The 15,771-nt window shown below is 40.9% G+C and overlaps 1 protein-coding gene across 2 annotated transcripts; it reads right to left on the reverse strand.

Annotated features, from left to right (window-relative positions):
* Window positions 1–262: 262 nt before the first annotated feature.
* Window positions 263–14,521, reverse strand: LOC137656724 (oocyte zinc finger protein XlCOF6-like). 2 transcript variants are annotated; one of them, XM_068390962.1, is made up of 4 exons: window positions 14,410–14,521; window positions 11,090–11,217; window positions 3,162–3,284; window positions 263–2,653 (listed from the first exon to the last, which is right to left on the reverse strand). In XM_068390962.1, exon 4 carries the CDS (start codon window positions 2,620–2,622, stop codon window positions 916–918), a length of 1,707 nt encoding a protein of 568 aa, XP_068247063.1. In that variant the 5' UTR covers window positions 2,623–2,653; window positions 3,162–3,284; window positions 11,090–11,217; window positions 14,410–14,521; the 3' UTR covers window positions 263–915. The 2 variants fall into 2 exon arrangements, with proteins under 2 accessions (XP_068247063.1, XP_068247064.1); XM_068390963.1 differs by lacking the exon at window positions 11,090–11,217 and having other exon boundaries at window positions 14,410–14,472.
* Window positions 14,522–15,771: the final 1,250 nt, after the last annotated feature.

The raw sequence follows: 15,771 nt of genomic DNA on the forward strand, positions 1-15,771 counted from the left end.
GTAAAACCAATTTCCTCGGGTTCATGTTGTCATCATCATTGTAGGGCTACACTCGCAAAGGATAGATCATCCAGACTTGCCACCGAAAGAAACAAATGTCTTGGATAACGGCAGGTGGCACAAAAAACTCTTTTACATTTAGCTATCAGGAAACAATGCATATCCTTGGCTTCTTTCATTAATTTCCCTCAAACACGACGATCTGGCAGCATATCTATTTGATCTAAAGTAAAGATTAAAATAGCCATATTATGTGGCAGTAGTCAAAGTGAGGGTTGTTCTATTTGGCGAGGGGACAGGGCCTACCCTCCACCTGCCAGCAACTATAACTACCTCATTAAAACCTTGAATGGTAATTCCAAATTCTCTGAAGTCATACTCCTATTAACATAATCATGTACTTACAAATTTTCCAAAAATATTAATATGCTTTATATGAACCACCATGATTTCAGTTAGGCATTCTCTAGGTTCTCTCAGAAAATTCTATTTCCCTCACAGGCCAAAAAATGTGTACTCTGTTGTTCTCACTCCCAAGTCCGACAGTACAATATCATCTTAAAACTATTCGACTCCATTGACGCATTAATCAATCAACTTTGTCAGTTAATTAGTGAAATAAAATCCTCTTACTTTTTCAAAAATAAAAATAAAAAATGTGTAATTTCCACCCAAAGTGAATTGATACAAATCTCAAAAAAACCTTTCCTAAAAGAAGGCTTCCCAAGAGCACATGAGGTAAGTGGCTACATTTTGTTTTAATACCTTAATTTGTATCAATTTATATCAGTGGTGCAATGGACCCCAGCATGGGGTCTATCGTTCCACCCCTATGCTCTACTAGAATTGTATGCGAGGGCTCTTTTCCAGATGGTCACCATTCCCTTGAAAGCAGTAATTTGCACCTCATTTATGCTAGGCCAACTTGGTATCGCCTAGAGGTATTGTGTGAGTCAACATATGCTTTGCAAGGTCATGCTTGCCAACATATCCTTTCCCACATACACTGCAAAAGAAGGATTTCTCTCCAGTATGAGTTTTTATATGCCTCATCAGTTTACTTCTTGGAAAAAATGCTTTCCCACATTCCCCACACCTAAATGGCTCCTCCCCAGTATGACTAATCCTGTGACTAATGTAATTACTTCTATGGGAGTACGCTTTCCCACACTCGTTACACTTGAACGGCTTCTCTCCGGTATGAGACTTCAAGTGAACTGTGAGGTGACCTTTCTGAGAAAAGGCTTTACCACATTCAGGGCAAGTAAAAGGCTTCTCTCCTGTGTGTATCCTCAAATGTTTAGTAACGGAACTTCTTTCAGTAAATCCTTTTCCACAAATCACACATGTAAATGGCTTCTCGCCAGTATGACTATTCATATGTCTTTTCAGATCATTCCTGTGAGTAAATTTTTTCCCGCACACATTGCAATCAAACAGGGTGCCTTCTCCAGTATGATGAATCTTCATATGACTTGCGAGATGATTTCTATACACATATGATCTGCCACATTCATTGCATTTAAATGGCTTCTCTCCCAAGTGAGCTCTCATATGGCATCTAAGATTGAATTTCTGAGAAAACGCTTTCCCACATTCACCACAGATAAATGGTTTTTCCCCCGTGTGAACACTCTTATGACTTTCAAGACTACTCTTCTTATCATAATCTTTTCCACATATATTGCATACAAAAGGCTTTTCCCCTGTGTGACTACACATATGCTTAAACAAACTACTTCTTAAAGCATACGCTTCCCCACATTTACTACACTTAAAGGGCTTCTCTCCCGTATGGGTCCTCATATGATTTGTAAGATATGTTTTCACACAGAAGCCCTTACCACATTCACTGCATGTAAAGGGCCTTTCACCACTGTGCATCTTCGCGTGATTTGTGACGTAATTCACCCGAGAAAAGGCTTTGCCACATATTTTGCACTTATACGGCTTATCCTCTGAGTGAACTTTCATATGATTCATAAGTCTAACTTTCACAGGAAAGGCTTTCCCACAAACCTGGCAACTAAAGGGCTTCTCTCCCGTATGAGTTGCCATGTGGATTTTGAGATTAACTTTCTTGACAAATTGCTTTCCACAGCTTACACACATGAAAGGCTTCTTTTTTCCCGGGAGAATTTTCATGTTGCCTTCGAGATAACTTTCCTGACATGAATTTTCATCCTCACAGTTCATTAATCGGTCTCCATTGACATGATTCTCTAGAATGCCTTTACCTGACGAATCCTTTATACAAGAATATTTCACTTCACCTTCACTACAACCATATGTTTGAGGCTCTTCATTATCCTCAAATATTTCTGGCTCTGCCTTGAATGCCACAAATGGATCTACAGACACGCAGACATCCTTAGTGGCTTCACTGGAGTCAGCAACTTCCTTTTTTACGCGACTGATTGGAGAAATTGATAAAGGATCTTCAGTTTCAGTGCGACAGTCCACCCAATCCTCTTCTTCGTGATTTACTGGAGAGGCTGATAATGGATCTTTAATATCAGCACTACAGTCCACCAAATCATCTTCATAACAGACAGGTGAGACTAATAACGTCTCATCAGTTTCACATTTGAAATGCAATTGTAAAGGAAGTTCCGGATTCATTTTTGCAGTCTTTTAAAAAGCTTTCAGTGAACTGAAATATAAAAATAAATATTTACAATTCATAGCCTACACAGACAATTACTGATTCACAAACTAATGTTTGCTTTCTATACAAAAGGAGAATGCTATGTTTACTTTCTTTCTTCCAAACAATAGTCTATCATCCAAACAAATTTTGTCAATAAAAAGCTTAATACAACTTGTAATACTTATCAAAAGTCCCTCACGCAAAACAAAAGCACGCTGAACTTATTCAAATCTTCTTTCATTAAAGATAACATTACTTCACTTAATATTATGATAAATTCTGATGGTGGAAAAAAAACTTGTACATAATATTGATATAGAGCAAGCAAAGAGGGACTGTGAGGTGCACTTCCACGAAGTTCAAGCATACTTTGACCCTGATGCTATATGTGTCACATTCAGAACAGTTTCAATTAGGAGCTAATAAGCAATGGAATTGTTATTCTATGTCTATGTTCCAATACAACTGCTATTCTCAGTTTAAGTTAAATAAACGGCCATTGGTTACTTACATTTAAATTTGATAAGAAAAACTCATCTATGCCGTCTTGATTAGAAGATTTAAAGCATGAAAAGCCTTCCGTAACCCATATTCTTGATGTTAGAACTTGTTGACTCCTTTTGGAAGGAATAGTCTGAAAAAAAAAATGCAACCCAGTTAGAGAATAGTGTTGAAAAATTTCAATTCAGAAGTTATCAACAAACATCTAGAGTTAATTATACAAAACCCCACAAAAAACAGCTGCTTCAGTGGTGCTTTAAAACAAAATCCAATTCTAAGAAACCATTGTTAAATTAACTAAACCCTACAGTAAATACCCTGTCTGTGCAAAAAACCTTTTTAAAATCACTTCTCAAAACGAATACAGTAAATAACTGCAGTCGATATAACTTAGCCGATTTTTCTTAGTAACTAAAGTAGATTTAGAGGGTGATGACAAAGAGACTTCGCACGGTTGGCTGAAACATGTGGGGGTTTAGATGATTTACTGGAATCTGAGGATGTTTGAGATCTGTCTTACATGGTGATCTTCCTGGAACTTCTGAGAGCAGAGGCCTCAGATCTGTAAACCACTCCTATAAGGCCAAAACCTAACTATTAGGGTCATTCTGCAAATCTTGAGACTTGTTTGTTATTGGCCAATTTTTTGATGTTGGAGGGAAAGTGCAGAAATCCAGATACGACCAATTCTGAAGCATGTTATCCACTCTCCAAGCAAAAGCATCTTGGGATGGGAAGCAGAATATTCCCATCTTTCTATTTAATAGGGTAGCAGACATATTTATATTGGATTGAACCCCCCTAGTGGGACTCCTCTTAATGAAAGTAGATGAGAAAAATCATCATCTGCAACAGAGATGCTCCGACTGGAGAAGCACCCACTCTTACGACACTACTCACAGAAGATGGCCCACTTTCCAGGTACACAGCTACAGAAAGCCATCACAGGCATCCAGATATCTCCAGTGCAGTCCCTGAGAAAAGGCAGCCAAACATCAGACACCCATGAAGAACTGGAGCCCTTGGAGACTGTGCGGTGGATCAGCAAATCATACGAGTCATCCTTCACATCTCCACAGCCGTTTGCATGCGACTTCTTGGAATGAGTGATGTAGACCCATACAGTTAGTCCTTCTTATGCACAGGGGTTAGGTAACACAGTCGGAAAAACTGAGAATCCACGAACTTGCTGCTCCAGGGTGTGCTAACTCCTCACCTACCAACTCACTGCCTATTACCTACGTGCAGTCAACTAACACACTACTGTAAGTAATCCCCTGTACTGCCTAGTATTGTTTTTACTTGGTTTCTATCACAATATAAGTACAGTATTGTGCACAGTACTGCGTACACAGTAAGACTATGGTACACATAAGTCATCGCCACACTTATAAGTACTGTAGGCCTACATGTACAGTAATATGTACAGTAACAACAAAGTACTGTTGTTTTTATCTAACAACATGTCCTGATACTGCAGTGGATACTACAGTAATATATGTAACAGTACTATCACTACAATACAGCTTAATTAGCTAAGGTAACACTCGTAAGTGATCACTGTTTTCGTTGGATCGAATCTCACTGTTCTATCTAACCGTACACATAGCCTATATCTATATTACTACCATAAATTATGGTATTTTGTAAACAGTACTGCACAGTAGTTAATATAAATATAACATTAGTATAAAATGAATAAAATAACACAAAAAAATAAAAAAAAAAGTACAGTATCTGTATAAAACCAATATCCGTTTACGTAGCAAGGCCTCCCTCCTCTTCAAAAGTAAATTCGTTTACCGGTTCGTGTGCCAGAAAGATCACTGACTTTTCACCAGACAGCACAAGTCTCCTGTGCTTTTCCATAATGTAAGGAGTTGTAAGCCCTGTTGCTTTGGAGGAGTATGTCATGGTACCTGACCACTAGTCGGAGCCATCAAGCAGCTTTCCTTGGTACCGGGTCAAGGTTCAGTAGGCCTACTTGAAGGACTGAAGAAGCCTACTTGAAGGACTGAAGAAGCCTACTTGAAGGACTGAAGAAGCCTACTTGAAGGACTGAAGAATCCAGAGTACCCTCATACCTCACATAGATAGTGTTTGGTAGGCTGTTTCAAAGATCTTCTCCCATCCCATAAAACAAATGTTCTGACTCAAGGACAGAACTTGAACTATAAATTGGATCTGATGAGGGATCTGGCCAGCAATCATGAGGAGAGAGATCTCTAGCATCTATCAAGGTAGAGCAAAAGTACCTCATGCTTTTCGCTCTGTTGGGAACATTAACCCAGTACATGTGTGCACAGGGGCGCAGCCCCTAAACCACTACCCCGTGGATGTCAGCTACACTCAAGCACGTAATGACGACCTCAAGAGGTGCCATCTTTTAAATATGGATTACAGCAGTGCTCCAATCAGAGAAGGGGGTAGCAATTCACCATCCAGGTAAGAGAGGTAAAGGAGTGTGTACAAGCTCTTCCAACACATGAATAACAGAGGGTGTACACAGGTATGCAGGAGGCCATGTAACTCTGTACCATCTGGCTTCCGGCCCAGGGACCACCAGGGTGTTATCCAACTCCACCGACCCAAAGAAGAGGCGGTGTCGTCAAAACCGCCTTTCTTGTGACTACAACTGAAATTCCTGAACTTCAATATCATCTTTTTCTTATTAGAAGTAGCATCAGCATGCTCCTGCTTCTTACTAAATGCCTCCTCAGGCTCTGCAACCAGCAAAGTTGAGGTTTGAACAACTATAGATGAAGCTCCTCTAAGGAGAGAAATCACACAGCTTGGTCTGACAGAAACCACAACACTCACAGGGCAAGTGGCACGCACAGTTTCTAGAACTAGCAACACAAACACAGGGATCACAAGCACAGTGGGGACTGAGCCACGGGTCTTGGGGTTACTGGGGTAGGGGTAAAAGGCACAAAGTAAGCAGTACTTAAGTTATTGGCACAAAGGTGATAGGCACCAGGGATACAGGCACATGTTTTAATAGGCCCTGACCTTTCCTATGTCCATATTTAGGTTTGGGCACTAAAATTACCGGTACAAGCCTTTTTTCACCCTTTGGCAACAGCACTGTCATAACCACAGGTGAGAGAGTCTTCTCTTAAGCCCTCTTGGGCTTCACACATGCTCCAGGATCAGCACGGGTAACACCTGAGGCTACTGGCATTGGAGACACCGAGGGGAGGCAGCCTTAGCTACCAGCTCCCTCAAAAAAGACATCAAGGGCCTACCTGCAAGCCTCCCTTAGTTCAAACTCATTGTCAGTGATCTGCATAGCAATAGGAGAGCTCCCACTGCTTGCTAGAGTGAGGCAATCACTGGGGGAACACCAGTCTACACCAAAGCTGCAAAACCTGCTGATGCAAATTGAAGATCTTCCCTCTCCTCCTGCATACTTAATGGAGACAAAAACAGGGGCCTATACATGGTAGCTTTAGTGGCAGGTGAACTTTATGCAGACAGGAAGGAGGTATAAAGCATCTTCAGCATCAACTTGGGCATAATGCCAAGCATGCCACCGGAGAAAACTTGGCCTCCTCCCTCCTCAAAGCGTAAGCCTGCCACTGAACGGGAGGCCATGATCTGCAGTTGGCACAGGGGGAAGACTGCAGATACCTTATAACTATTGCAGGAAGTGCAGTGTGTCTACCGCTAGTCTTGCCATAAATGGTATGCAATGGCCACCCTTTCCCTCGTATTTAAGAAATCGAACATCCATGGTTAGCCTCACGAATCAAAACACTCCTCTACTCTCTGAAAAGTATAATGATGAGAATGAAAGCCATCAATAAGAGCATAGCAGTACATCCATAGTCATTACAGACTAATACAAAAATGAAAAGTCTTTGACAGGAGGGTGGGTGGAGTACTTGCCCACCTGCACCACATATCTTGTTAACAAATGTAACGGTTGTTCCAGCTTCCAGAGAAGACAGTCTTTATTTTAAAAGAACAAAAGGTTTATATATGCATAGGAACCAAAAATCCTGAGTACCCTCAAACTTTGTGAAGGTTGAGGGTCCAATATGCTGTATATTCTGGCTCAAGTACAAAAACTTGAAATATAATTACGGGCTGATGACGGCCCAGCCATGATGTCACCAGTAAGAGGAAAATCTCCGGCAGCGATGAAGCCAGACACAGAAGAAATACCAAGTACCCTTTTCTCTGTTGATCGATGTGGAAAGTAAGTCTTGGCTCTTAAGCACAGGACCACAATCCCTCAGCCACTGGCCCATGGTCACTGGCTGAACACATCCTTGAAAAATGTCATCTCTATTCCAGATACTGAAGTACAATATTCCTGTTAGAGAAGTACGCAGGACTCACTCGTCCAGGTAGAAAAGGTGAAGAAGGACGCTCTAGCTCTTTCAACACCTGGTCATGGAAAGACTGCATGGCCCCTTCAAAACAAAAAGATGCCGACCAAATCTTTTTGAAAGTTCTGGTATGTATCAGGAAGGTGAACAACCTGGAAGAGCTGCATGATGTTCTAACCGAGGGAAAGGATGCAGTCCTGGACCAATTTTTAGGCGCTCCGAAACCCACCAAACCCAAGGTAGCTTTACCATGGGGAAGGGGATTAAAGGCAGTAAAGAAGAGAGCATATGCTCAAGTGGAAGGTTTTCCCCGTTCTCTTCAATTGGTGGATTTCTCCAGGATACTTCCTCTGACTTGCGTAAGGCAGAGGAAGTACAACGAGGTACCGTAATAAGAGATGATCCTTCCCCCCTACCACTGGCTCCAGCCATCATATCGTTGACCCAGTCATCTTTGGGGAGACTGACAACTCTACCAGTCCAATTCTCTGCTGCGGATGCTGCCTTTATGGAGCGGGTTGCAAAGTGTGCCTTATCTGCCTCTCATGTCTGGACCATTGGTTGGGCACGGTCGGCTATCTTGTCAAGAACAAGGACTTCTCCACTCCAAAGAGGAAGGAGACATTATCCTCTTTCCTTCTTTTGGGTGCAAGGACACTCAAATTCTTGACAGAGTACATGGTTAACCATTGGGTGAAATGGGTCTTGAGACTGGGTGTTGAGGCAATGAGACGCAGTTATCTCAAAATTTCAGGGACAATTGTTGAAGAGAGGAAATGACGCTGCGTAACGCCCTAATGGATGGACCCACCCTGTTTAACGGGGAGGAAATTGAGAGTGTAGCAAACCGATAGAGAAGGGTCAGCCAAGACACCCTCCTCTACCAGGTTGTCTCCTCTCGCTCTTACCAGTAGGCACCTGCAAGGTAGAGACAACCCTCTCCAAAACCGTAAGGCAGCCAGAAGAAAAGCGCTCCAAAGAAGAAATGGCAAGATTAGAAGTTTTCCTTTCGTCCAAGAGGACACAAAGGGAAAAGCAAGAAATCCAAATGAGGATAACCACACAAGGGAGAGCAATCACCCTACCAATCCACTGGTACAGAAGATGACTAATGAGCAGATGGCAGAGATGGATGGACTATGGAGCCAACCCATAGTCGACTTCCATATTAAGAAAGAGGTACAAAATCCCTTTCATCGACTCTCCCCCTCCACTGACCTAAAGTCCAACAATGACAAAGTCCTATGCCAAGGGATCGGCAAAGGACCAGATCCTTCAGGCCAAAGTCACGACCATGCTAGAAAAGGACACTCTCTAAGAGATCACGGGAGGGTCTCCAGGCTTTTACAGTCACTTATTTCTTGAAGAAAAGGCGCCTGAAGGCTGGAGACCCGTTATAAACCTCTCAGCCCTGAACGAGTTTGTCCAACAGACTACGTTCAAAATGCATACAGCACAGATGGTCAGACAGGCTGTCAGACCGAACAACTTCATGATCTCGTTGGACCGGAAAAACATGTACTTCCAAATCCTAATCGATACCTCATCAACGATGTACAGTACCTGTGCTTTATCATAGACGAATAGATATACCAGTTCAAGGAGCTGTGCTTTGGCCTGTTCACAGCACCTAAAGTGTTCACAAAAGTCTTACTCTGGTATCCACTTGGGCACACAAGAACAGCCTTCGTCTCCTTTGTTATCTAGACGACTGGGTGATTCTTGCAGACTTGAGGGAGAACCTTCTTCTCCATCTAGGAAAACTTCTGGCCTTTTGTCAGGATCTGGGGATCCTAATAAATCTCGAGAAGTCCTAACTGCAACCGGTCCATGACATGGTATATCTATGAGAATCGAGACCACGCTAGGCAAAGAGACTGAAAGAGGTAGCCCAGGACTTTCTCATGAGAGACGAACTGCCAGCACATCGATGGCAGAAGCTGTTAGGACACCTAACTTCTCTGGAGAAGTTGGTTCCACACGGCTGTCTCTACATTCGGTCACTTCAGTGGCAGCTGAAGACCTTCTAGTCACAGCACACAGACCCACCAGGCACTATAGTGAAAGTGGGAACCAAGCAGAAGAGAGACCTGAGCTGGTGGGTGTTAGATACCAACCTACGCAAGGGAGTAGACCTTCTCTTTTCTCCCCCAGAGTTGATGCTCTTCACAGATGCATCAAAAGAAAGGTGGGGGGCTCATCTGTTACACCTGACAGCATCCGGGCTACAGTCTGAATCTGGAAGGAGAAGCAAAATCAACCTCCTAGAGATGACAGCTGCTATTCTGACTCCCAAACATTTCCATAAGCTCCTTCCAGGGCACCACATAGTTTTGATGAGTGACAACACTACCATGGTAGTTTGCATAAACAAACAAGGAGGTACTTCTTCACAGCCCTATGTCAACTAGCTGTAGAAATCCTCAGATGGACGTAAGAAAACTCAGTAACCCTAACAGCCCAGTTCACTCCTGGCAAGAACTTATTGGCAGGCAATCTGAGCAAGAGGACTCAGACAGTTGGTTCTGAGTGGTCTTTAAATCAACAGATAACCAACCAAGTCTTGACTTTGTGGGGTTCGCCGACGATAGATCTGTTCGTGGCGTCTCTCAACCAGAAAACATTCGGTGTACTGCTCACCAGTACCAGACCCACTAGCATTCTGGGAGGACGCCTTCCAACACCCATGGGACAATGTGGATGTCTATGCATTCCCCCCTTTCTGCCTAGTAAAGAGGATACTGAACAAAGTGAGGGGATTACAAGATCTGATGATGACCCAAATAGCTCTGCTACGGCAGCATGCAGTGGTTCCAGACCTTCTACATCTGCTCATAGACACCCCGAGAGAACTGCCCCCACTTCCCGATCTACTCGGACAGCCACACGTGAAGATTTTCCACCGATCAGTACCAAGCATAAGGTTTTGCACTGGGACAAATGACAATTTGGAAGTAATTTGTATTTTCCCAAGCAAAACAAACCTGGAGCTCTTTAATCATACTGGCCCGCCAGCACCAAACCCCTTAAAGTCCTGTTGTGATTAAAAAGTGGCGGTTAGTCACCAGTGCTGGTGGAAGCGGGGGAGGGTAAACACACCCCTCGCTAGTCCCATTAACTAGCGGTGGGTAGTTAAACCCTGTTTAACTCAGTTTCGACTAGTTTTCAGCTTCGACGAAATAATAATGCATATAAAAAGCTCCAGGTTTGTCATATCAAACCGTACACTTCGAATGAAGAAATGATCAAAGCCTTTGGAAAGGTAGTAACTGTATGTTTGTACTCATTACAGAATATGACTTAAGTGAAGAATCTTTTTCAGAAAAGGATTGGGGGGCTACTCACCCTCACTCACCACCAGTCGTTAGCTATTACATTAACGAATTCAACGCCCATTCAGGCTCAGCTGAAGACATTCCTTATTCTAGAGGGCAAAACGTTTTTACATGCGTAGAAACAAAACCTTGAAGATCTAATACCTGTAAGATCTATGGAAATTTCAGAACATCAGTAAATATTTAAATCTCTTTCAGATCTTTCTTGAGATCATAATGTACTAATTATCTATTGTATCAATTGACTATTCTCACTTGATAAATACCTTAACAGTACTTGTTCTGCCATTGTCTGTGTGTAAGATTCTAAAAATTTCCACTGCTCACTCTGGGTTGCCGGAAAACCTTCAAATTTCCTTTGACTTGTATTTGATAGCAGCTACTCAATACACATCTAAAAATAAGAAAATAGTACATATGACTGAATTTATCAGAGGTTCAAACAATTTTGTATTGAGCAAGTAGATATGCATTTCAATTCATAGTTTATTTGTTATTTATCTATTTAACATTGCTAATCTATTTATCATTGCAATCTATCTTAATCTATATTATAATTTTCTTATTCCTATTTTATAGTCTATTCTTTACATCTGTTTTTTTTTCTGCACAGGGTTACTTTCCCTGTTGGGGCCTTTTGGGTTTACTATTTATCTTTTCCAACAAAGGTTGAAAATTACTAAAAAAAATAATAGCCAGGTTTAAGTACAGCCACACACTTCATGAACTGTATATCAGTGAAGTTCCAAGCATACATTTGCATAATGGTATTAAGTCAACTGCATATAGGTGAACCCCCGGTAGGGACCACTGATACTTCTACTTTCCCCTGACAGCTGTACTGCATTGTCCCATGCAAAAGGCATGAAGTTTGTCTAGATCCTGGAGCAACTGTCACCTTAAAGACGAAATGATCAATCAATTATTGAGATATCACAGCAGATGAATCCCTTTCAAATGGGCTCTAGCTGAGACCAGGGTACAAACGTGTGAACACTTGAGGACTGGTTGACAGTCCGAAGCGCAAGACTTTGAACTGGTACTCAACTCACTCTAGCATGAAGCATACGCACTTTGTCACATTATTACATTATTGGATCAGTATTTAGAAGTGAGCGTCCTTGAGATCGACAGAGAGCATGAAGTCGTCTTTCCTGACTGCTTCACGAACTGTGCTTGGCATCTCCATCTTGAATCGATTTTGTAGAACACACCTGTTCAGAGGAGAAAGATCGATGATGGGTCTCCAATAACAGTACCACAGCAGTACCCCAAGGGGGGTGACGAAAGAAGAGGAATAAGGCCAGATATTCTTACCTTTCGTTCCAGTCTTAGGTCACAATCGCTATCTTACACGAGATACTTCTTGTCCCCTGAGAGATCTAGGCTAGTTCAAACACCCTGTGGAGCAGCTAACACTCTGGCTGAGAAAAGGGTATACTTCTACAGATACTGGGCAGTGAATGTTGCCTGGTGTTTCCAGACTCCTGCCGACAGGTTCTTCCCGAAGTCTTGGGTGGATCCAATAACCTTGACTTTGTGAGTATGTGATCTGGATGATACTTCTATCCCCTCACTGGGAGCAGGGCAGGCACATCTGATTGTTTCCCGAAGACAGAACGAAAGTGTTCTTGGATATCTTCTTATTCCCCTCTCCAGTGCTAAGGATGTCTCTGATGCCCCCGCCCTAAGGACGGAGCTCTCCTCAGGCGGAAGCAAAGCCATTTTGATAGGGGAAGCAACAGAGCCTCCTTGTCCCAGAGGTTGACTGCAAGTCAGACGACCATCGCTCTTATTCAACCTTCCTCCAGAGAAACATAGCATGGAAGAGTCAGAAAGGTGAGTTCTTGGGGAAGAAGAAGTAGGCCTGGACTTCCTGAACTTCAGGGAAGTCCCTAAAGGTGAAGAATTCCTTTTAGCCTTCTTCCTTCTGCTGGACAATTCCCACCGGGAGTATGGCTACTCCCTACACTCCTCACAGGGGGACACTTCAGAGCATATAAGACCCGCCATGCCCGGCATAACCTGTGAGGGTCTACCTTATATATGCCCTACAGGTATTAGGCAGGATCACTGGACATGTTCGCACCATGAAAAACAAACAGCAAGCACATAGCTGGAAGAAAATGCAACAGAATTTATATGCGATGCGGCACCAAACACCATACAATAAGCTCCCACCAGACATCTGAAAGACTCAAGATATTAAGGCTTTGAAGAGGAAACTGAAGACGTTCTTGTTCTGTAAGCGATTCGAGAGTGTGAATTTGACAATAAACGAGCAACATGAGGTGTAAAAGGCTGAATACCTTAGAAAGCATACAATATGACAGTGAAGGTCCTGTAGAGAGTAGGGTTCCCCTGCTGTACAGGACCGGAAAAGCAGCCCTTAAAATCAAAGTAAATGTAATGAAAAGCGTAAACTGGCACAGCCAGAAGAACAAGTTCTCTCTGTGAAGGCTGAAATTCAATTGAGGTAAGAGTGAGCTGGAAGCCTGCGGCCAACAGGGTAACTCCTCTGCCTGTTGTCTACACCATTAAAAATTACTCCCGTATTTCACCCCTTCCTGTTATTCCACTCATATAAGTAAAGAACAAGAACAATGGTTTGTATGAGAATAGAAATAAATATGATTTAGTGTTACAGTACCTCACCAGGAGTCAAGCCCAGTTGGGAAGCAAACACAAGGTTGAAACCTAGTCTTGTTGTAAGCTATAGTCTTAGGGTAAGCTAAGAATACTGCAATCTAAGGGAAGGTTGCAGGGTGTGTCATAGCCCGCACAGGTAAGGGAGCCTTTGTGTATTAGCGGCCAGTGGAGTTTACTTATGATAACGGCCACCTGTATATATTATTATGGCTAACTTAGATTACAGCAGTTTGAGGGGGGTCGCAGGGGGGCGTTTGCCCCCCGTTAGGAAAGTAGGTAAGGACATGGCTTGTAGGTTAGGTTAGGGGGGAAAGTTTAGGTTAGGGGGGAAAGTTTAGGTTAGTTGATGTCCATTTTTAATCCACGTAGGAGGAACTGGCCGCTGATATACAAAGGCTCTGCAGCCAGTTCCTCCGGCGTATTAAAAATGGACACCAACTAACGAAAACTCTCCCCCACCTAACCTAACCTACAAGCCATGATCTTACTTATTTGGCTAGTGGGGGGTTAACGCCACCCTGCGACCCCGTTTACACCGCCGTATTCTTAGTCGGCCACCATCATACACACACCCCCAGAAAGGTAAGTACGGCTCCTAATATAGGTTGAGTGGGGAACTTCAGGTTAAATTTAGTATTTTTGGGTATTATTTTACTGTAATACAGGGCAATGTAAGCTAGGGATAAAACTATTTATTTTCTTCATTACTTATAGTGCTATAACAAATATATACTGTCCGTCATAATTATCAATAGAAACTACCAAATTCCTAAATCGTTCACGAAATAAAAAATATATTTAAATTCTACATAACGTATATATTTTCGATGATTTCAGTACTGTCATGGCTTCATGGTCACGTTTGAAAAGAAAAAAAAATAATATCAAGTATTGTCTTATTCAAGAAACTTACAATAATACCAATAATTCTTCATACCTTAATCACTAACAAAATGAACAATTGATGCCAGAGATATATAATAAACACCATCCAAAAAAAAAAACCAGATGATGATGATGACAGATTCTTCTTCTTGAAATCAAAATTGAAAATTTGAAATTGAAAGTCTATGAAATATTACGGTTTTCTCGTTGCTCTTTTTCATATATATACGTATTCTTTAGAAATGGTTTCTGTAAAAGAAAAAAATTCTATCATGAAAGAAATGGTTTCTGTAAAAGAAAAAAAAAATTCTATCATGGAAGAAATGGTTTCTGTAAAAGAAAAAAAAAATCTGTCATGGAAGAAATGGTTTCTGTAAAAGAAAAAAAATTCTATCATGGAAGAAATGGTTTCTGTAAAAGAAAAAAAATTCTATCATGGAAGAAATGGTTTCTGTAAAAGAAAAAAAATTCTATCATGGAAGAAATGGTTTCTGTAAAAGAAAAAAAATTCTATCATGGAAGAAATGGTTTCTGTAAAAGAAAAAAAAATTTTATCATGGAAGAAATGGTTTCTGTAAAAGAAAAAAAAATTCTATCATGGAAGAAATGGTTTCTGTAAAAGAAAAAAATTCTATCATGGAAGAAATGGTTTCTGTAAAAGAAAAAAATTCTATCATGGAAGAAATGGTTTCTGTAAAAGAAAAAAAATTCTATCATGGAAGAAATGGTTTCTGTAAAAGAAAAAAATTCTATCATGGAAGAAATGGTTTCTGTAAAAGAAAAAAAAATTTTATCATGGAAGAAATGGTTTCTGTAAAAGAAAAAAAAATTCTATCATGGAAGAAATGGTTTCTGTAAAAGAAAAAAAAAGTCTATCATGGAAGAAATGGTTTCTGTAAAAGAAAAAAAATTCTATCATGGAAGAAATGGTTTCTGTAAAAGAAAAAAAAAGTCTATCATGGAAGAAATGGTTTCTGTAAAAGAAAAAAAATTCTATCATGGAAGAAATGGTTTCTGTAAAAGAAAAAAAATTCTATCATGGAAGAAATGGTTTCTGTAAAAGAAAAAAAATTCTATCATGGAAGAAATGGTTTCTGTAAAAGAAAAAAAATTCTATCATGGAAGAAATGGTTTCTGTAAAAGAAAAAAAATTCTATCATGGAAGAAATGGTTTCTGTAAAAGAAAAAAAATTCTATCATGGAAGAAATGGTTTCTGTAAAAGAAAAAAAAATCTATCATGGAAGAAATGGTTTCTGTAAAAGAAAAAAAATTCTATCATGGAAGAAATGGTTTCTGTAAAATAAAAAAAAATCTATCATGGAAGAAATGGTTTCTGTAAAAGAAAAAAAATTCTATCATGGAAGAAATGGTTTCTGTAAAAGAAAAAAATTTCTATCATGGAAGAAATGGTTT

The sequence above is a fragment of the Palaemon carinicauda genome, chromosome 17, assembly GCF_036898095.1.
Source record: "Palaemon carinicauda isolate YSFRI2023 chromosome 17, ASM3689809v2, whole genome shotgun sequence".
Classification (NCBI taxonomy): Eukaryota; Metazoa; Arthropoda; class Malacostraca; order Decapoda; family Palaemonidae; genus Palaemon; species Palaemon carinicauda.